Raw genomic sequence first — 21,814 nt, 5'->3', positions numbered from 1 at the left:
GGGAATCCAATGGGACCTAGAAAAACACAAGCTATCCCTTCCACCCAGGAAGGCCAAGGAGATAGCTGCGGCTACAAAACAGTTTCTCAGGAACAAAAAGGCCTCTCGTCGTACCCAAGAGAGAATCCTCGGTTCACTACAGTTTGCATCAATAACGGACGTCCTACTAAGAGCCAGATTAAAAGATATCAATCGAGTCTGGAGGAAGAGAGCCAACAACAATCTCAGAGACAAGGTCTCAGCAATTCCACCCATACTAGCAAAGAAGCTTTGCCCATGGACGAACACAAGAACCTAACCAGGGCAGTACCACTGCAATTCCCTCCGCCATCTTTGACAATTCATACAGACACATCATTGAGTGGCTGGGGGAGATACTCTCAGCACAAGAAGGTTCAAGGGATATGGTCGAATACGTTCCGCCAGTTCCATATCAATGTGCTAGAAGCTATGGCAGTCTTCCTAACCTTAAGCGACTAGCTCCGGCCAGGAATAGCCATGTGAGGATAGTCTCAGACAGCCTAGTGGTGGTACATTGCATAAACAGGGGAGGTTCCAGGTCCAGCAAGCTGAATCATGTGCTGATTTCAATATTTGCTTTGGCAGCGAAGAGTCATTGGCACCTGTCAGCAACCCATCTGGCAGGAGTCAGGAATGTGATCGCGGACGCTCTTTCCAGGACTACTCCACTAGAATCAGAGTGGTCCCTGGACAAGAATTCATTCCAGTGGATTTACAATCAAATCCCGGGCCTTCTTCAAGTGGACTTATTCGCAACAGAATCCAACCACAAGCTACCATGCTATGTGGCTCCCAACCTGGACCCTCTAGCCTATGCCACAGATGCGATGTCAATAAATTGGTACAAGTGGCAGAAGATTTATCTATTCCCTCCAGTGAATCTTCTGATGAAAGTCTTGCACAAGCTACGATCCTTCACAGGTCAAGTAGCATTAGTGGCCCCCAATTGGCCGAAAAGCAACTGGTTTCCACTCCTCCTAGAGCTGAAGCTCCAACCCAAACGGATCCCTCGCCCGGAACTGACACAGACAGTACAAACTCAAACTGTGTCAGCTTCCTCAAGAATTCTGAAAGCCCTAACTTTATGGACTTCATGAAGTTTGCAGCCCAAAAAGACGCAAGTATTGATCCATGTAACATTGCATTTATAGAATCAGATAAAAGAGATTCAACTCTCAGGCAATATGATTCGGCTGTTAAAAAATTGGCCAAGTTCCTAAAAGAATCAGGAGCCCATAAAATGACCACAAATCTGGCAATCTTGTTCTTTAGAACTCTATTTGAGAAAGGCCTAGCCACCAGTACTATTACAACAATCAAGTCAGCTTTGAGGAAAATTTTCCAAGTCGGCTTCAATATTAATTTGTCGGATGCATACTTCTCTTCCATTCTGAGAACATGCGCACGCCTAAGACCAACTGTCCGCCCACAAAAGGTCACTTGGTTCTTGAATGATGTACTTAAATTGGCGTCAGACACTTTTAATGAATCATGCTCATACATAACCCTCCTAAGAAAAACTTTATTCTTAATGGCTATGGCCTCAGGTGCCAGAATATCTGAACTTTCAGCTCTCTCAAGAAATCCAGACCACATAGATTTCCTCCCATCAGGGGAAGTACTACTATCCCCAGACCGGAGCTTCTTGGCTAAGAATGAGGACCCACAGAATAGATGGACTCCATGGAAAATCATTCCTTTATCACAGGACACATCATTGTGCCCTGTCACTACCCTTAAATCCATTTTAGCCAGAACCTCCGCAACATCGTCAGGTCCTCTTTTCATTAGAGAAAAGGGTGGCACAATCTCTCTCAAGGTATTAGACGGCAAATACTCTACTTTATTAAACAGGCCAACCCGGATTCCATCCCACATGTCCATGACATCTGGGCGGTGGCTACTTCCATTAATTATTTTCAAAATATGAATTTTGAGGATCTGAAGATTTATACGGGTTGGAAATCCCTAGTAGTTTTTAAGCGCCCCTATTTGAAAAATTTAGAAGCCCTTAAATTCCCACCAATTGCTGCAGGGAGCATAGTCTCCCCTGAATAATAAATCCTATCAACCTCTTTCTACCCCTTTCTCCTCCCTGATACACTCTCCTTTCTACCTGCCTCGCTCGTATTCTCCACTATACCTCTCTCCTCTGGGTTGAGAGGACCTGGGCGTCATCCTGCCACCAAATCTTGTACATAAAATATTGGGTTCCGGATTGTTTTTATAGACCGGACTGTACATATTCTGAAATGTGACAAATTCCTTACAGGATACCCTGTCAGTTTTATGATATCTTTAAGTTATTACTAATTCTAAGCCATAAGTTTAAGTCTTAGTATAAGTAGTAATTAAGTAAGTTTAAGTTTAATTAGATATATTGTAATATGCTAAGTTAGTAAATTTAAGCTAAAATGAACCTCAGGTTTTATTTAACTCCTCCTTATAAGATTACTTGGTATCTAGTAGGCTTGGATGGGCATTCTCTGGTAACTTTCACCGGTGAACACAGGTCGACCCAGAAAAGGGATTTTGACGAAGGAAAAATCTATTTCTGGGGAGAGACCTGTGTCGCCCAGTGAACCCAGCCCTTCTAATTGACTCCCTACCCTTACACCAATCCAAGCCAAAATGTCTAAAAATTAAGGATTGCAGATGGCGCTCAGGTCGGGTAGTAGTAGTAGTAACGAGAGAGAGAGGGGGAAGTAGTAGCCGTTGGATCGGCTCTCCCCATGAGAGGGATTTTGGAAAGGAAACCTCTAATTGGCAGGAGACCTGTGAATAGTGGCTTCCACTCTCCTTGTACTTTATACCCAACGCCCTTAGGGTGCTCGCGCGAGGGTAGTAACCTCAGCATACCATGCTAGCTTTTTTCTCTGGTATATTTAGAACCTATTTACACTAGAAAAGTGGATAGCAGGATCCTTTTCACCGGGCGACACAGGTCTCTCCCCAGAAATAGATTGTTTCTTCGTCAAAATCCCTTAATGGCACCTCTGTTAAGTAGTATGTGTCAGCACCATAACTCTATTATTGGTGCCAATAACCGGTAATTAGCGCATTATGATGCCAATCAGCATTAGACAAGCCCCAAAATAACAGGATTGCCAATAACTGAGGACTGCCTGTACCTCCAAAGACGAATCAATGGAAGAAAAGGAAGGAAACAAGGCATCAATGGATGAAGATGCAGAAGGAAAAAGTCTGGAAGACGGGGAAGCAGAAGCATCCATTTGAGGAGGGGTGAATCCTTCCCAAGAAGGACGCTGAGAGATCCTATGATGCTCCCTCCTCTTATAGATGTTCTTCCACTGCATAAAAGGCCAGGAATGACACTCCAGGCATGGGCTGCTAATGTTACAAAACATTAGCACAACACCTACTGCAAGTGATATGGGGGTCAGTCAAGGAGGAAGCTAGGAATTGTGAACACAGGAATCCTGGAAGGCCTCGACACGTGCACCATTGAGCCCAGGATTTCTTGGAGGAATCCATAGTATGTAACACATAAAGCACACAGACAAAAAAAAAGCCGGAAGGAATTACGGGCTATCCATAAAGCCAGCTTGGGAGGGAGGAGAGCAAACATCCGCTCTCCAAAGCAGTTGAAGAAAGACTAAATGCATGGTTAGTGACCACTCCACCTCTTATACACATTAGATGCCAGATGCTACAGCTTCCTTGCAAATACAATCTTTGATTGTTTTTAATCGGTTTGCGCCGAAGATTTATCCTATTTTTAAGGCTGAAGGTTTGTTAGCTATGAAAAATACAAACTGATTAAAAATTTGTCATTTTGGATATATTGGATGTGTAATCCAAGGTTATAGGTTACAACAAAATCTGTTCTATACTAGTCTAAATTATCCCTATTGACAAAATGCATAGTAATATTTCCTATGGGGAGGGGAAATATAGATAACAGTAATTCATCAAAGAATGAGTGAAATTGTGAAGACGGCATTAGTTAGGAATATTTTATGAGTATTCTTGTGATTTTAAGAAGAATACTTGGTATGTGGTAAATCCTGAGAATATTTGGGATAATCAGGGATGGGTTAAGAGTGCAAAGTAAAATTTAGGCTTATGGGTGACAGAGGGGAGTGCTCCAAACACTTTTACATAATTTGTGACCCTGTCTGTTTGTAAGTAAGGTGGTGACTTTTGTGATAATTTTTACTTACTTTCTAGTTTCATTCTCTCTTTCTTTTAATCCTTTCCATTTAATCTTATTAGTAGTAGGGAAACATAGGGTTCAGGCGAATGAAATGAAATCTTTAGGAAATAATTGTATTATAGATAAATGAAAGTAATTTCCATTAGAATTTTCCATATTTATTTCCTTACTTTTGGATTAATTGCAGATAGGTATAGGGGGTTCCCCCATGTGACAGGAGAAACAGGTAGTGTTTAGTTTAGTGGTTACTTTTACTAGTGTGATTTTTGGTGGGAAATGGAGGACATAATATGGGGATTGTCACTGGTGTTGATGGCAATATTAGCTACCAAAGTTTCTAAAGTAACAATCATCACACCTGGTTTACAGCCATTTTCTCAATTATGCCCCCTTCAAGGTAATTCAGCATTTTGGATAATTATGTACAGTAATGCAAATAATTTATAAAATTTATACAGCTTTGGCTTTGCAATTTTATTTGGTAATTTCTGTGAACAAAAATTTGTTAAGAGAAGTAATTTGGTTTTAACTTAATCAAAGTGCATATCAGCTATAGTGTAAATAACCTACTCACTATAAAATTTAGCACACTTAAAATTTATATTGATGTGTGCTTTGGTTATAACTACTGTACCATTAAATTTGGTAATTTTTGACATAACATTTATTTTTGGAGCGTTTTCAAGTAAGTGTAATCACACTTTTAGAATTTTAAGCATCAATTACAATGTATTGACATGAGATTTTTCTTCAAAGGTCATTGTGGTGTGGTGGAAGTGAAGGTACTATGAGCATCTTTTCTTTACGTGACGATGGTCTGGTTACTAGTCAGGATGCTGTGTCCCACTTTTCTACTTCTACACCACCACCTACAAGTGATGCATGTGATGTTTTGATTCTACATTCCCCACAAAATCCCTCAAGTGTCTTACCTCATTTGAGAAATTCCATGTGGTCTTATGTCTACCCAGGTAAGTTCATTTTAAGTTCATGTATCTATGAATAATGTAAGTCTTTTAAAACTTTTAGTACACTGCACTAGCACTGCAAGAACACACTAAATTTTTTAAGCCTTAGCATGTTCTTTTTGACAAACTGATGTTGTCTAGTTCAACAGGCCTTTTTTCTTTTTCATGGAGTAAACATGTATCTTAACAAAGGAAGTACTATTGTAACTAACATACAACTAAACCAGCCCTCAAAAAAATTTGCATTCCGTTTAGGTCTTTCAATATCTTCTCGTTTGTAGAATGGTCTCTCTAACTCACTCCGCCCATGAGTTTCACCATTTTGTAGTGACAACCCTTCAAAATTTAGCAAATTCTCTTCATAAGTGAGTGACTAGTCTTCTCTGTGCGGAGGAGTTAGGTTTTTCAGTTTACTAATAGGATGCTGTTATTTACCAATGGTCAGGAAGTCGTTTTCCACTTATTCTTGGCTATTAATGCCATTTTTCCTTATTGCAATTCATTTTCACAATACAGCATGTTACCAGGGAAACAAAAATGTTTTACCAGCTCAAAGGCCTACAGGCCTACCTTTCCATCACAGCATGACTCTACTCTCTTTGACTCTCTTCATTGTTTGCAGTTTATACATTTTAGGCATAAAAAATCCCTTACCCCTTTATACCTTTCACTCTTGACCATTTCCTGTGACTGCTATCTTTTACATATGATGTTTAGTTTATTACATCAAAATATTGCAGAATGAACATGAAAAGGGAAAGAGCCTCTCAATAAATGTGGAAATATTAGAGAAATACAGTTTTTGAACATGCTATGAAAATATATCAGAGAAGGTGTTGAGAGGAAAAGCTGAGGAAACTTCTTTAAACAGATAATTGTTAGTTTGATTTCATTCCAGAGAAATCAATAACTAAAGCAGACTCTGTAATAAAGCACCTACAAGAAAAAATATCAAGGAAGAAATTATACAATGTGTTTGTGAATACTAAAAAAGCATTTGACTGAAAACAAACAACTAGATGGCCATAATTTATTAAGGTAGAGGATATAGGAAAAACATGAAAACAATGATGTTACATTATCAACACAAAATTTAGAGGTAGAGAGTGGAAGGTGTACCATAAGACTTTGTCATGTTGTTTGTCAAGGATTAGCCTTGAAGCTTTTATTGCTGATCATTGTAATGGGAAGCTATATGGGATTGCAGAAAAGTAAATCTCCTCAGAGCTGCTTTATGTAGATGACCTAGTGACATGGTGAACTCACATTTTAGTTGTAGCCTAGATAAACCTGTTGCTAGAAAATTTCACACTGCTGCAGCAGCCTACCTGGTATTTTGAGCAAAAACTGCCAGGTCAGGTAGAGTGCAGAGAATGTCGTTGCAGTGTATTTCATACAACTAACATAATGAACTCATTTTTATGTCTATTCCACAAGATATCATTAAGAGTTGGCAAAATATACTTGACTTATGACATAACTCTATCCAAGAGTTTGAGACAAGTCAGCACCAGAATACCACACTGGAAAACAGTAGTCCAAACAAGGAAGAAGAATATAGTTAAAACAGATATATATATATATATATATGATATATATAGATATATATATATAATATATATATATCTATATATATATATATATATATATATATATATACATAGCTTTAACCTTAAACATTCTAAAATAAAAAAATTTTTAATCAATTTGTATTTTTCTTCACTAAAAAACACTTGGTCTTAACATTAGGACAAATCTAGCACCAGCTGGAAACCGGTAGTCAACAAAATTGTGTATGCAAGGGACTATTGGCATCTGTGCTGGGTCACGAGTTATATGGGACCAGCCACATCCCTGGGATTAGGTTCCTGTGGGCCTGACGCTAATTGCAATTCAAAAGTCTACAGGTGCCACAATCCACCTTACGGTGCTCTAGACATTTTAAAGATGCCTTAGACAGTCATGGCCAGATATTTTGCCCTAATATGTAAAAAAGAAAGCTACTGTTCGAATAACAAACCAATGCACATGAGCTCCTGGTTAACGACAGGGATTAGGTTCCTGTGGGCCTGACGCTAACTGCAATTCAAAAGTCTACAGGTGCCAAAATCCACCTTACAGTGCTCTAGACATGTTAAAGATGCCTTAGACAGTCATGGCCAGATATTTTGCCCTAATATGTAATAACTCTTTAATATGGAAATGTGGAATTTCATTTGCCTAATTATTTATTATGGTCTACATGGTAGTTCTACAAATTATAGATAATAAATAGTAAAGGTCCAAGAACACTACCTTTAGGAATGCCTGAAATTTCATTACTAAAGCTACTATATTGGCCATCAACACAGACCCTCTGAGTTCTGACTACTAAAATTCATTTAAAATATTAATTAAGGATCCAACAGTATGTAGATAAGTGCTTCATGATTCGTATAGTGAAGGCTGCACTAAAATTTAGAACTACCACATATGCCTATGTACCTTCATCAATAGCACTGTGCAAGATGGTAGATATTAACAAGAGTGCATCACAAATTCCAAGGCCTTTATGAAACCCAAACTGCAATGCTGGCAGCAGTTTATTATCTTAAATAAACCCACAAAAATGCTTAGAGAGCACATTTTCAAAAACCTTAGGTAAACCAAGGGTAATAATGACAAAATTTGTAATCAATTTGTACTTTTCATAGCTAACAAACCTGAGGTCATAACAATAGGATAAATCTTCTAGTGCTAGCTGGAAACTAGTGAAAACAATCAAAGATTGTACAAACAAGGAATCTGTGGCATCTGGCAACTCCTGCATATACGTGGTGGATGCTTGGTCTTTGACCAAGCTTGAACCCCCACGATATGCCAGTCCTTCTTACAACCCAGGATATGAGAGGGGTGGCTAGAGGTGGGCATTTAACGTTAAGACTTCAGGTTTGTTAGCATTGAAAAATACAAATTGATTAACAAATTTGTCATTTGTTCATATGCAAAACAAACCTCCGGTCTTAACAATAGGATTGACTTATGCTTGGAGGGAGGTACAAGGATCCAGAACTGGCTGGGAATCAGCCTGCCTGACTACCCTTCCTAGAAGATAGAGTTCTAGGGAGCCCATGAGAAAATAGATTAACGAGTATCTAAAAAACTCAACCTTCTGGGATGAAACACAATGAGAGATGTCCAGATTCATTGTATTAGTGGAAGGCAAAAAGAATTCTGTCTTTTCAAGCAACAAATCATATCTGTCGGCCACAGGGATTTGTTACCACTCCTCTCTCCCCTTGTTAGAGAGAGGAGTAAGTGCTACTGAGAAACAGATTTGTTATGTGTATAGGAACACAAATACTGCAACCAGTATGGCTTCCACACTCACCTGTATCAGACCAGTTCCAGCTTATGACGTGTCAAATTCTTCAACCCGCCTGCCAGGAAGAAAAGGGAAAAAGAGAAAGAAGACCAGCCATCTCCCTCATTCTCTCCCACACTATCATCTTAGGTAAGATACCAACTGTCCTGCTGGGGCCACTAGATGAGTTACTCAACTTGATGGGTACCCACCAGACCAGAGGAAAAGTGTCCATGGACCTGTGGGCAATGTTCTTCAGGAAAAGGGAGTGAACATGGTCTGTTTAAGCCAGGAACCAACATTCAAAACCCCATGAACAGACAAATTCTTCTTAATTACCAAAGAGGAACTCATTCCTCTGATGTTATATGCTCCCCTGCACAGACTCTGTGGCAGAACTATCTGATAAGGAAAATTCCTTTTCATCACCTCATGCAGTCAGAAATGACAATATCTTGTAAACTTCCATTCTCAACTGACCAGTGCCAACGCAAAGTCAATGAACTTGGTCTTGGGTGGAGAATCCTCAGATAGCAGGGCAGAGCTTTGACATAACAAGGCAAGAACTCCTACGGATCACTGTCCATCAATTCATTTGTGGAGTAGACTGAAAACGAGAGAAACTTTTCATCATGAACCGAGGGATTTGGAGTCTTTCTTACGAAATCTGGAACAATTCGAAAGCCACAAACTTCTCGCCCTTGGTGCTGTCAACATGTGAACTCTCTTTCGAGGAAGTCAATGCAAACAGGAAGAACTTTCTCTGGGTCAAATCTCCTATTAACTATTGATGTAGTGGTTACATGGAGCTCAAGTGAGACTACTCAAGACCAGAGTAAGATACCACATTGCATATTTGAGCTCCTTTGTTGAATAGGACTGTGCAACACTCCTAAACAACACCACTAATTCCCAGGATGAAGAGGTGTCTGAGCCTTTAAGGAGCAGGATCAACCCAAAGTTGGTCCTGCAATTCCCAAAAGCTGAGACTGAAAGACCTTTTCATTTCTGTGAAAGAAAAGGAAACCCCACAACAGCTCACTGACATGGCTCACTTGTCCCGGTAAACTGCTGATGAAGCTCAGAGATAGCTAGGCATCTGGCCTGCTGCTGTGAGAAAACCTTCTTTCTTTCAGGAGATACTTGACAGTCTCCGGCCGTAAAGCAACAGATATTTTATTGCCTGGTGGAACCTTTCCACATGAGGCTGGTAAGGAAGGGCCCATGAAGGATTTTAGTTCTGGGAACCACCAAAACACCCTTCTAGGCTAAGGAACCATCATGGCGGTGTTCCAGAGCAACATAGACAGAGCTAGGATGGATCCTATGTAATTTGAAGGTAAGGCCACTAGACTAAGAGTGACCTTACTGATCTGGTCATTCGTATGGGGAAGATTAAGCTAGGAATTGAACCTAACCTAACCAAACCCAAACCCTCTTTTTAAACCATGGGAAATTTTGCACAATCAAGAGGTAGGCTAGGTTGAGAACTCCAACACTTAGGCTAGCAGAAATATTGAGAACTATGTTTCCTCAATCTAGACTAGCACTAGGACCTAACACCTAGGCTAGTATAAAGACGCCATGGAAGGGTTAACTAGCATACACATGAATTGTCATTCTAGATTAGCCTACAAACTTATCCTCGTAGGCCTGCTACGCCAGGATCCTAACACTTAGACTAAGCTAAGATGAATAGGAAGGTTCTAGCCAATGATACTAGCTACTAGTTCGTGAATTAACCACTTGCAAGGTTAAGAACTGAATTGTCTAGCCGAGCTAAGAACTGAAACAATTATGCTAGGTTAAGGTAGCTTTGACTAGTTAAGTTATGCTAAGAACAATCACTTAGACTGTGTCAAGGTGGCTTTAGACTAGTTAGACTAGGCTAAGAACTTAACCACTTAGCTTAGGATAAGGAAGTCTTGAACTATTTAGGCTAGGATAAAGCTCATCAGTTAGGCTAGATTAAGGTAGTGTTGAACTAGTTAACCCTCTTACGCCGAATGGACGTATTAAACGTCGAGTCAAAATGTCTCCCGTATGCCGAATGGACGTATCATATGTCGACTCAAAAAAGTTTTTTTAAAAATTTGCGGAAAAATACTTATAGGCCTACCAGCCAAAAACTTTTGAATCACGCACCTTGGGGGATGCTGGGAGTTCACGGATCAAGGCATTGTTTTGTTTACAATCGCTACGCAGGCGCGCAAGCGTGAATTTCTTTCTTATCGCACTAAAAAGTATCAGTGACACATCTCAAAAATTATTTCGTCACTTTGACATAATTTTTGCTCCATTTTAAATTATCCTTTACATGAAGTATTATATATGAAAATGTGTGCAATTTCATGTAAAATACAACAAAAATATACTCATGATTGTAGCTTTTATCAGTTTTGAAATATTTTCATATAAATAACGATAAGTGCCAAAATTTCAACCATCGGTCAACTTTGACTCTACCGAAATGGTCAAGAAACGCAATTGTAAGCAAAAACTCTTATATTATAGTAATATTCAATCATTTGCCTTCATTTTGCAACAAATTGGACGTCTCTAGCACAATATTTCGATTTATGGTGAATTTATGAAAAAACTTTTTCCTTACGTTCGTGCGGTAACTCTTCCGATAAATTTTTTCGTGCGATTGTCCTAATGTTTGCACCCTTTTAAATTTGCTGTTACATAAAGTTTTATATATGGAAATGTGCGCAATTTCATCCACAATACAACAAAAAAACAACCCATGGTTGTAGCTTTTATCAGTTTCGAAATATTTTCATATAAATAACGTTAAGTGCAAAAATTTCAACTTTCAGTCAACTTTGACTCTACCGAAATGGTCGAAAAACGCAATTGTAAGCTAAAACTTATATTCTAGTAATATTCAATCATTTAACTTCATTTTGCAATGCCTTGGAAGTCTCTAGCACAATATTTCGATTTATGGTGAATTTATGAAAAAAAAAAAAAACATTTTCCTTACTTCCGCGCGGTAACTCTTCTGAAAAAATCAGAATTTTTTTTGTGCGATTGTCGAAATGTTTGCACCATTTAAAATTAGCTGTTACATAAAGTTTTATATATGCAAAAGTGCGCAATTTCATGTAGAATACAACTAAAAATGATTGAAGGTTGTAGCTTTTCTCTTTTTTCGAAATATTTGCATATAAATCACGATAAATAGAAAAAAAACCACATTCGGTCAAATTTGACTCTACCGAAATAGTTGAAAAACGCAATTGTAAGCTAAAAATCTTACAGCCTAGTAATATTCAGTCATTTTTCTTCATTTTGAAACAAATTTGGAGTCTCTAGAACAATATTGTGATTTATGGTGAATTTTTGAAAAATATATTTAACTTCCCTCCGCGCGCCGATTTGCGGCCGCAAGTCTCCGAAATACGTACATCGCATTATCCTAATATTTGCTCCTTTTCATATTAGCCGTTTTATAGAGTTTCATATATCAAAATGTGTGCAAATTTATGAAGAATACAATAAAAAATAATTGAAGGTTGTAGCTTTTTCCATCTCCGAAATATGTGCATATAAAAAAATATATATATAAACATTTCGACATTCGGTCAAATTTAACTCGTCCGAAATGGTCGAAATCTGCAATTCTAATCTAATATTCTTATAGTATCGTAATATTCAATCATTTTTCTTAAATTTGAAACAAATTGGAAGTCTCTAGAACAATATTTAGATTTACGGTGAATTTTTGAAAATAACATTTTTTTACGTCCGCGTGTTACGAATTCGTACATCATTTTGTGATAATATTTTTCCGGTGTTGCTTTTATTGTTTTATGAAGTATTATATATCAAAATGATTGCAATTTAGTTTACAATACAACGAAAAAAAAACATAACTTGTTAGCTTTGACCGTTTTTTGCACAGCGTGATTTGAATACAATTGTCTATGAATTTTTTTTTTTTGCTACCATATATCTCATTATTTACATATGATAATGATATTATTTTTCATTTCTGAAGGTTACATACTAAACTTCAGGCAATGACAAAAAAATGAGCCAAAAATTAACTCTTAATCTTCAAAACTAAGCACGCTGTGATTTTTTGAAAAAATTATTTTTTCCGCTTCCGCGCTCACTCCAAACCGGCGCCGACATACGGGAGAGGTTTTGATTTTTAGGGCTTCGGCGTAAGAGGGTTAAGCTGGGCTAGGCAAGAACTTAACCACTTAGACTAGATTGAAGCAGCTTTAAACTAGTTAGGCTAAGGATATTATAGTCCTGAACTGGTTAGGTTTGCTAAGAACTCAGCACTTGCTAGGCTAAGAACTCATCTACTTAGTCTAGATTAACCCACAAGGACGACATAGAGAAGATTGATGCTTTATTTTCAAATATCGCGGTAAATTTTGTCCGTCCCCTTAGCTCTGTTTCAGTGACGTCAGCAGTCTCACCAACCATTCAGCTCACATTTGATCATAAAAGATGCCAGATTTCTCTTAATCATACGTATCAAAATACATAATTGTTATCGTTCCATCAGCCTGGGGGCCGGGACCAGGGAGGCATTCATATCCTGTAGTTACAACGTCTGAAAATTTGTATAAATCTTTGTTTATGTTGTAAATTTTGGTGATAATGGCTTTTGATGATGATGCTTATTCTTTTCCATCAAAAAGTGATATAGAGACTGACAATTATAGTGACAGTGACGATAGTAATATTGGTTTAAAAGTTAGTGTGCATATGCCAGTTAACATACACACACAAATACACAGATTCAACCAATTAATAACTGCTGTATACATTTTATAATTTTATAGGTGTTTCTCGAATAGCTAAGGAGTAATATTGTCATGAAAAAAATGTGACAATATTCAGCATAAAACATTCCAAAACTAAAATGCATTTTTTGAAAAAAAATTTTCTTTCCAATATATATTCTTTTTAGATATCAATTTTCAAAATACCTAATATTTCATTTTTTATTATTAATCTGCAAAACAAGGAGAATACAACCATATATATCATTAGGTGATAAGAAATGAGCAAGAAAATATTGGTTTCATTACTGATGTTGCTAATGCATAATATTGTGTCAACAATGAAGAAGGGACTCCGCAAGGTGGTAGCACGCAAACATCATCCCATCCATGGAAGGAGAACCCATTAGCACAAGCCATGTCCAAACTACCACCATTTTGGATGATTCCATATCTGACATGAAGAAATTTGATGCATTCCTCCTCTAGGTTGCAGAAACTCCGAAACAGCTACAGCCAAACACAGCAGTCCATCCAAATACCAGCTCCAGGAAGATCATACTGCTGGTTGGAACAGACTGCGATGGTGCCATAGACGAAGTTGAAAGTCACTCCACTACTCAACAGACGTAAGAGACACCACCTAAGCGGACATCACAGACAGATGACATCACAACATTGGACTGTAGATCAAGGCCAGGGTCTTGGTGACAGTGGAGATGGCAAAACAGAGCATCCTGACATCTCCTACAGTAACCAGATGGACTCCTAGGATATGTATATGTGACAGATAGTGATGAATCTTCAAGAAAAAAACCTGTCATAGAAATGTGAGGAGAGATCGATCCCCAGAGCAGCGACAACTATGCATAACATCACATGCCTATTCATGACGTCACAGCAGAACTGTCACAAAGAGCAAAAGAACATTTGAGTAGAGCAGAAAACGTAAAACAAACTAGTATTACAGATATACCACTACCCAGTTAATCATATGAAAAAGATGTCGACAGCAAACCTTAAGGTTGGTATCCCCGCACGACAACATGAATTGTTCGGCAGGAAGGGGCTCTGAAACAGCAAGGATCCCACCACCGGTAGCATTGACTGCTTAAAGTTTCACTTCTTCACAGCACAAACTCACAAGTCAAAAATAGTGAAATGGCATCTCTGTCAGATGGAAGCGAAAAAAGGGGCTCTTAAGTTGTGGGAGAATACCGCCGATGCCAGGTTCCAGACGAGAAACAGGGCTGACAACTTCAGCATCTGTAAATAAATGAAAATCTCTTCCTCAGGAAGATGTAACCGGAGAAAGACAAAAATAATTATAAAATGTGAGGATGGAGGAAAGAAGAATGATAGCCGTAAGAAGCGAAACAACAAACACGACTGGCCCTGCAAGAAGAAGGGAAGATCGAATCATCCGCCATTAAAATTCATCTAGAACATTTCCGCAACCCACACATTCTGAAAGACTAAACATTACTAAGTTCCCAGATATGTGTGAAAGATACATAAAAACATCAATGGCAATACGTACACATATTTTTAAATCAAAACACTAAAGCGAAGTAAGGGGTCTTGTCTCTGAAGGAGATGGACTAGCTTATCACCCATTACATAAGTGATGCCAATGCAGTTAAAGACATATCTATTGCAACAGCATCTGTTCCAAGAAAGTTCAATATGGTAACAAAGAAGGCTTGTCTAACACGTAGACGTCCACGGAACTTTTAGGCTGAATAAAAAGAAAGTGCAGGCTACAATAAAAAAATAAAACGGCTTGGAAAAGGAGAGCGAAGCAAAAATCTGCTCTCCAAGGTGGTAAAAGAAAGACTGGCATATTGCGGGGGTACAAGCTTGGTCGAAGACCAAACATCCACCATGTATATGCAGGAGTTGCCAAATGCCATAGATTCCTTGTTTTTTTTTACAATCTTTGATTGTTTTTGCCAGTTTCCAGTTAGCACTAGATGATTTATTGTATTGTTAAGACTGAAGGTTTGTTCCACATATGAACAATCGGTCTATATTCAGAGGGGGCATGAGGATGGAGTTAGTCCCTTGAGTATAATGCAGCTCTGTTGGCCTTCCTCCAGGCAAAAGAAAAACCTTAAAGTCCAAGTAATATTCAACTAATCTTCTGAAAACAGTAGTAACCTTAGGGGCAATGAAATAAGCAGTCTTTTTGTTAGGGTCTATACTCTGACTGGAGCATGGAATTGGTAGCTAGTTAGACAACTGGTAAATAATCTATTTGCCTATCAAAATGCAAGCATGAACACAAATATGTGATGATGTTTTTCTTTCCTTCTTCTTAACTAATGATTGACTACATTTCATTTGCCTAGAAAAATAATTTTATTTATATTTGTTTCTGTTACATTTTTGCTTTGAAAACTCAATTTTCTTTTAAATATGAGCTATGGATTTACAATATACTTACAGTAGATTCTACCCACACTTGTATGTAAAAGGTTACCTGTGTTGCTATGAATGTGTAATTTCTCCAGTTCTTTTAAATCAAACTAGAATCTTGTATGGTTTGTAATCGCTCTCATTTCAGTGAAAATAAATTACATATTTTATATAAGAAAAATTGTATATTTGTTAATAATTTCAGGCTGTGTTGTATACCACTGGGATGTAAAGGACCAAAAGGTGGTTAATCGGCTGGACTGCTCAAAGTTGGTACCTTGCTCTGAAAGCTTACAATCCATTAGCATTGAAGAACATTTATCACCATCGCATTGTCAGGTAACTATGAACTGGCCTTTCTTCACAGTTAAGTTTCCCTCCCTTGATCTACCTAAAACTTACCACTACCACTTCACTGTCCCTTTTCCACAAGTACAATACACTTGTACATTGGACCCCTGTATTCACAGGGGATGTTTACCAGACCCCCGTGAACAGTTAAAACCCATGAATACTTAGAACCCCCTCAAAAAACACTTATAACTGCCTATCTTGAGAGTTCAAATACCAAACGAATACCTCAAATACCATCCTACTTCAAATGTACCTTAAATTACTATCCTATTACTGCATTAATCATTGAGTTATATTATTAATATAATTTCAAAGTCATCTTAAACATTTTACCATTAAAAATATATACATAGAGCCAACAACAGAGAGAGAGAGAGAGAGAGAGAGAGAGAAATTGAAATTTTATTGCTATTGTTTAATCTCCTTAAATTTAAAAAATATTTCAAAATATTCAAAATTTCATGCATTGGTGTTAGCATTCAATGTTCCTGGACATGTTGGCGGTTGATACTCCCCCACACCACTAATTTATTTGAAAATTAGTAAATTATTATTTTATAAAATGTAGTAGTACAGTTAAAGATATATACATACACTTCGAACACTTCCAGCCAAAACAGAGGGAGAGAGTTACCACTATGTCATACATATCTTGTGGGGGGAGAGAGAGTTATCCTTATTTAAAAGAGTGGAATTGAAAGATTATTGTTTATTGTTTTTCTTTATAATAATATCACATATGAATTTTGTAATTACAGTTATATTATTATTATTACTTGAAAATATTAATAGACATATTATACATAGGGTGAGTTGGGGGAATAGTACCTGAGAGAGTGCACACTGTGCCCAAAACAAACTACACAACATGCCCCACCTATTGTATGCTCCTAAATCCTCAACTCAGACTAAGTGTCATATTTTGCACTTTAAAAATTTTTGGGACCTCTGTCGGTGTTCTCCCAACATGGGGAAACACTGACCAGGGGGTGGGTGAACCCCCCCCCCCCCAAAAAAAAAAAAAAAAAAAAAATCCCATTTTCAGCATAATGACACTGATGATCAGGCTCCCAAGAAGGCTAGGCTAGATCAGAGAATTATGACAGACAGATGAATAAGTAAAGTTGAACCCACCCAATAAATATTTCCTGTTTTTAGCATAATGACACTGATATTGTATCATAATTCACTTGATATCACCTTCAACTTTCTACCAAAAAACACAGTTCCACTTTTTGTAATGTATTTCAAAAATATTCAAAATTTCAAAAATATTTCAAAATATTCAAAATTTCACACATTGGTGTTGGCGTTCAATGTTCCTGGACATGTTGGCGGTTGGTGCTCTTGCACCACTTTTTTTTATTTATGACAATGGCATGGCACCCACTTCGAAAGGACACTTCATTTCACTCGATAAAATGTCGTCATGAAACTTAACTAGAAACAATCACGCCATATTCACGAACAAGAGACACTACATATATGAGAAGCGTGAAAAATTACAACAGAGATCCAAAACATCAATTTTCTTACCTTACCTGGTAAACACAAACGTCATGATGGCATAGACCTGTTGTTCACTGAGATGGTTGCTGTGTTAGTGGTGAGTTTCGGCACAAAATTTGAAATAGTTTTCGTACCAGAGCATTTGGTCAATGTTCCCCCTCGGTCGGTATTCACCCTCATAACCTTATATGTACCATAAAAATTCTCTGATCTCGGTAGAGAGAGAGAGAGAGAGAGAGAGAGAGAAATTACAAGAACATTAGTTGGCAACACGCTCGCCCTCCTGTCACATTACTTGACATATTTGACAGCTCTGGACCTCACTTAGTACCTGGATCTAAAAAGACACATGCAAGGTAGAATGGATTTTCCTTCATTCTTACATAATTTTTAAATTTATAAACTTAAAATCTTACTAATTCACTATAGTATTTTCTTAAATGAATTTATAATATTGCTGTTTACATTAATATTAATATATTTGAAAATTAGTAAATAATTTATTTATCATACAAAAAACATCTCTGTAAGAGAGAGAGAATTATTATTTTTATTATTCGATATAATTTAATCTTAATAAACTTACTAACACACTATTAATCATTATTAATATTTGAAAATCAGTAAATTATTTTTTTTATCATAAAGATGTTCTATTTAGTTATGAAAATAACATCAAAATACACCAATTAGTGAATATTTATTGTGAATATTTATTGTTGGAAAACTTGCGAACAGACAAATTTCCCATGAATAATCAGTACATATGTTCCAAAGAAAAATCCGTAGATAGGCGAATTTGTTTCCAAAGTTTTCTGTTAGTACAAGTTCCCAGTGAAATATGGGTAAATTTTTATTTTCATAATACGTTATTGATATTACGTATTTGATCATTGTAAATACAAGTAGGATGTCAGTTCTCTGAGACTTACTTTTACTTTTGTTAGTATGTACTACCTATTTGTCATATAGAAGTACCATTGCACCATGTAAAAGGCATCCAACCTCACAAAGCTGTGTACATTCATCCTTTTTAGTTTTGCTACCTAGTCATGACTTCCAGCATTTGCTACCTAGTCATCACTTCCAGCATCTGTGCAGTTCTTGTGATGTGCCTTGTAATTTTGTTTATTTTCATTACATACTCATTGCTTTTTCATACTGAGGTGTATTTTTAATTACGAGTCAGTCTTGTGCCAGCAGCTGACAGCCCTTACACTGTCAGTCTTGTTACTGTGTAGCCTACAGGGCTGGCTTAGTACCTTTGCAATTAGGCCCTGTTCACACGAGGCAGCAACCGTGAGGATACAAAAAGTGGTGACCGTACACATTATGGCGGTTACCCATGTAGATCATAAAGTATTATGGAAGTGAAGGAAATAACATGCTTACATTATGTTCAAAACATGACTCATTTCATTGGTTCTGGCATGGGTTTTTACAGTCGGATGCCCTTCCTGACACAAAGACTCCCTTTATCCGGGCTTGGGACCAGCACCTGTTGAGGCTGGCTTGCCCCCCAAGGTGGCTAGATTCGTTGCCCTGCACTAAGAACCAAAAATAGATAGGCTGGACAGTAGGAGGATAAAATAAGCTTGAGAATTGACTGACTGATGAATCAGCCCACCTGGGCTCACTTCCTGGTCAATTGTCAAAACATGGGAAGGAGTCATATGCCTCTTGATTTGTTAAGGGGAAGATTACTCAACACCAGACATCTGGGCTTGACACAACAGACACTAGTCTACATTCTGTCTAGGAAGAAAAGAACCTGTAATTTTCAGAGACAAGGAAACCAAGGGTAGCCAATGACCTTGTTCTATTTTCAATCCCTCTCTTCCCTTGTAAAAGAAAATGTAAGACTTGCTTCAGTGGGTGTTCAGTCACCTGTATCTAGCCACCAATTCCAGCAAATGAAGCTCAAAACGCTTCCTTGCCGGCCAGAAGAGGAGAAGAGAAGAAGAAAAAAAAAAAGAGGAGGAAGAAGGCCAGTCATCCCATTCACTCTCACTTTCACAACCAACATCTCAGGCAAGATACAATCTGTCCTGTTGGGGGCATTAAATAAGCTACACAACTAGTTGAGCAGCCACCACCGGACCCAAGGAAAAAGGGCCAAGGACTTATAGGTAACGTCCCATATGTAGGAGGCGAAGGTCATTTGAAGAACCCACGTACCAGCCTTCAGCAAGCTGTGAACCAAGAGGGTCTTTTTAAAGGTGATGGAAGGGCCAAAGTCCCTAACATTATGAGCTCTTGCATCCACTGTTTTGGCATTTGCATTAGAAGAATTGCTGTATGCATGTCTAATTACCTCACATAACCAAAAGGAGATGACGTTCTTGAACACTTCTTTATTATTCCAGTCTGTGCTAACAAAAATTCTTCAACACTCAGGTCTGAGAAGTTGTCCTTTTTAGATAGCTTCGCAGAACCCTAACAGGACATAAAAGTAAATCTCTCAGGGAGGAGCTTGAAATGGACTCAAATCTGTCTTCAGGAACCGATGGATTTTGAATCATGTCTACAAATTCCCGGACAAATTTTAAGGTTACAGGTCCCCAACCCCTTGAGTGTTTGACAACAAAGAGAGGCCAAGAAGTTCTACACTTTTTGTTGAGGCTAAGGCCAGTAAGAAAACTGTCTTGAAGGTAAAATTTCTGTCTGATGAACCCCTGTTAAAATTCATAAGGTGCATGAGTGAGACCCCTGTTAAAATTCATAAGGCCATGAGTGAGATGGCTAAGGACCAAGGTTAAATCCCAGTTAGGAGGCTTATGTTCTCTCTCATGAGGAGGAAAGGTCTACTCCTGTCAGGCACAGAACAAGCCCTAGAGCAGCCCTGTGATCCTTAATGGCTAACATAGAAAGTAGTTTCTCCCTATGAAGGAAGACCAGGAATTCAGCGAGGTACTTGCTAAATAGAAGTTCAAACTGGAGAGAAACCCCCGTTGACGACACCAATTACAGTAGGAGGCCTATTTCCCCTGGTGTAGAAGATATCCTGAGATAGTCAGACATCTCTTGCTGCTTTACAGAAAAGCCTCTTGCTTGCAGGAGATACTCGATAGTCTCCAACTGTGAAGAGACAGAGACCAAACCAACTGGTGGAACTTCTTGATGTGCGGTTGGCAAAGGCGATTGTGCCAGTGGTGAATCTCTCGGTGCCTCAGTCAGCAGGGCCAGCAGGTTGGGATACCACTCGGTGTGCATCCATAAGGGAGGCACCAGTCATTCTGAGGTTCTGAGAGATCATTAGCCTGTTGATTACTTGATGGATCAGGTAAAAGAGAGGAAAGGCATAAAGCATTTTCTGTAGTGGCCCAAGGATCCAGAACAGCCGAACAAAACACCATCAGTTTCTTGTAAAAGGTCACAAAAAGATATATCATTTGGCCTTCCCCACAGATGGAACAATCTTTCTGCTACCTCCAGGTGTAATGACCACCTCCCTAATACTTGACCCTGACGACGCGGCTTGCATGGCACTACATTCTCTTGCCTGGAATGTATCTGGCTGAAAGATCCACCGAGTGAATCATTGACCACTGGTGCAGTTGTATTGTCAATTCTTGAAGATGATGGGATGCCAGTCCCATTTGTTGACATATACCACCACTGTGGTATTGTCGGACATTAGAACCACTGAGTGGCCCGTCACATGCTTCTGAAATTCCAGAACGGCTAAGAAAGACGCCTTTAGTTCCAGGACGTTGATGTGAAGCTGCTTTTCTTGGTGGTCGCACACACCTGAAATCAGATCTTCCAAGTGAGCTCCCCAACCTTTGTTCAAGGAGTCTGAGAATAGAAGAATTTCCTGTTAAGCGTCCCCCGCGGAGGAGCTTGCTGCTAACACATCGTCACGCTTTTTTGTAATTCTCTCTCTCTCTCTTATCATTAAATAGGTCCTCAATATCAGACTCCTCTAGTATTAGATTGATCTCACCTGAAGAAATATGTTCTCTTTGGGACTTTAATTGTGAAAGACGCAAAAAAGGGATTTTGACGGAGGAAAAATCTATTTCTGGGCAATGACCTGTGTCACCCAGTGAAATGTTCCTTGATACTCATTTTTAAGGTATAAATATTGCTATATATACCAGAGAAAAAGAGAATATTCTGGCTCGCTCACCTTTTAATTAAAGGTGTCGCTATAGTAAAAAGAGCGAGTGAAAACCACTACCAGAGGTCCCTTGCCATATAGTCTCTTCCTCCTTTAAAATCCCTCGTCTACAGAGGAGCCGAACTAAGGCCCCGCTACCCGCTACTACTACGG

At 38.4% G+C, this 21,814-nt stretch overlaps 1 protein-coding gene across 16 annotated transcripts in view; it reads left to right on the top strand.

The window, feature by feature from the left end:
• The window catches only part of LOC135219441 (leucine-rich repeat serine/threonine-protein kinase 1-like), a 940,187-nt gene that overhangs the window by 903,849 nt on the left and 14,524 nt on the right, over positions 1–21,814 (top strand). For all 16 annotated transcript variants that reach the window (XM_064256227.1, XM_064256225.1, XM_064256224.1 and 13 more), the window contains 2 exons: positions 4,955–5,169; positions 15,881–16,014. In XM_064256227.1, coding sequence (XP_064112297.1) covers positions 4,955–5,169; positions 15,881–16,014 — 349 coding nt within the window. The remainder of the gene's footprint in view (positions 1–4,954; positions 5,170–15,880; positions 16,015–21,814) is intronic.

The sequence above is a fragment of the Macrobrachium nipponense genome, chromosome 1, assembly GCF_015104395.2.
Source record: "Macrobrachium nipponense isolate FS-2020 chromosome 1, ASM1510439v2, whole genome shotgun sequence".
Classification (NCBI taxonomy): Eukaryota; Metazoa; Arthropoda; class Malacostraca; order Decapoda; family Palaemonidae; genus Macrobrachium; species Macrobrachium nipponense.
The sequence above is the reverse complement of the archived record's forward strand: the minus strand, read 5'-3'. Positions and strand labels throughout refer to the sequence as shown.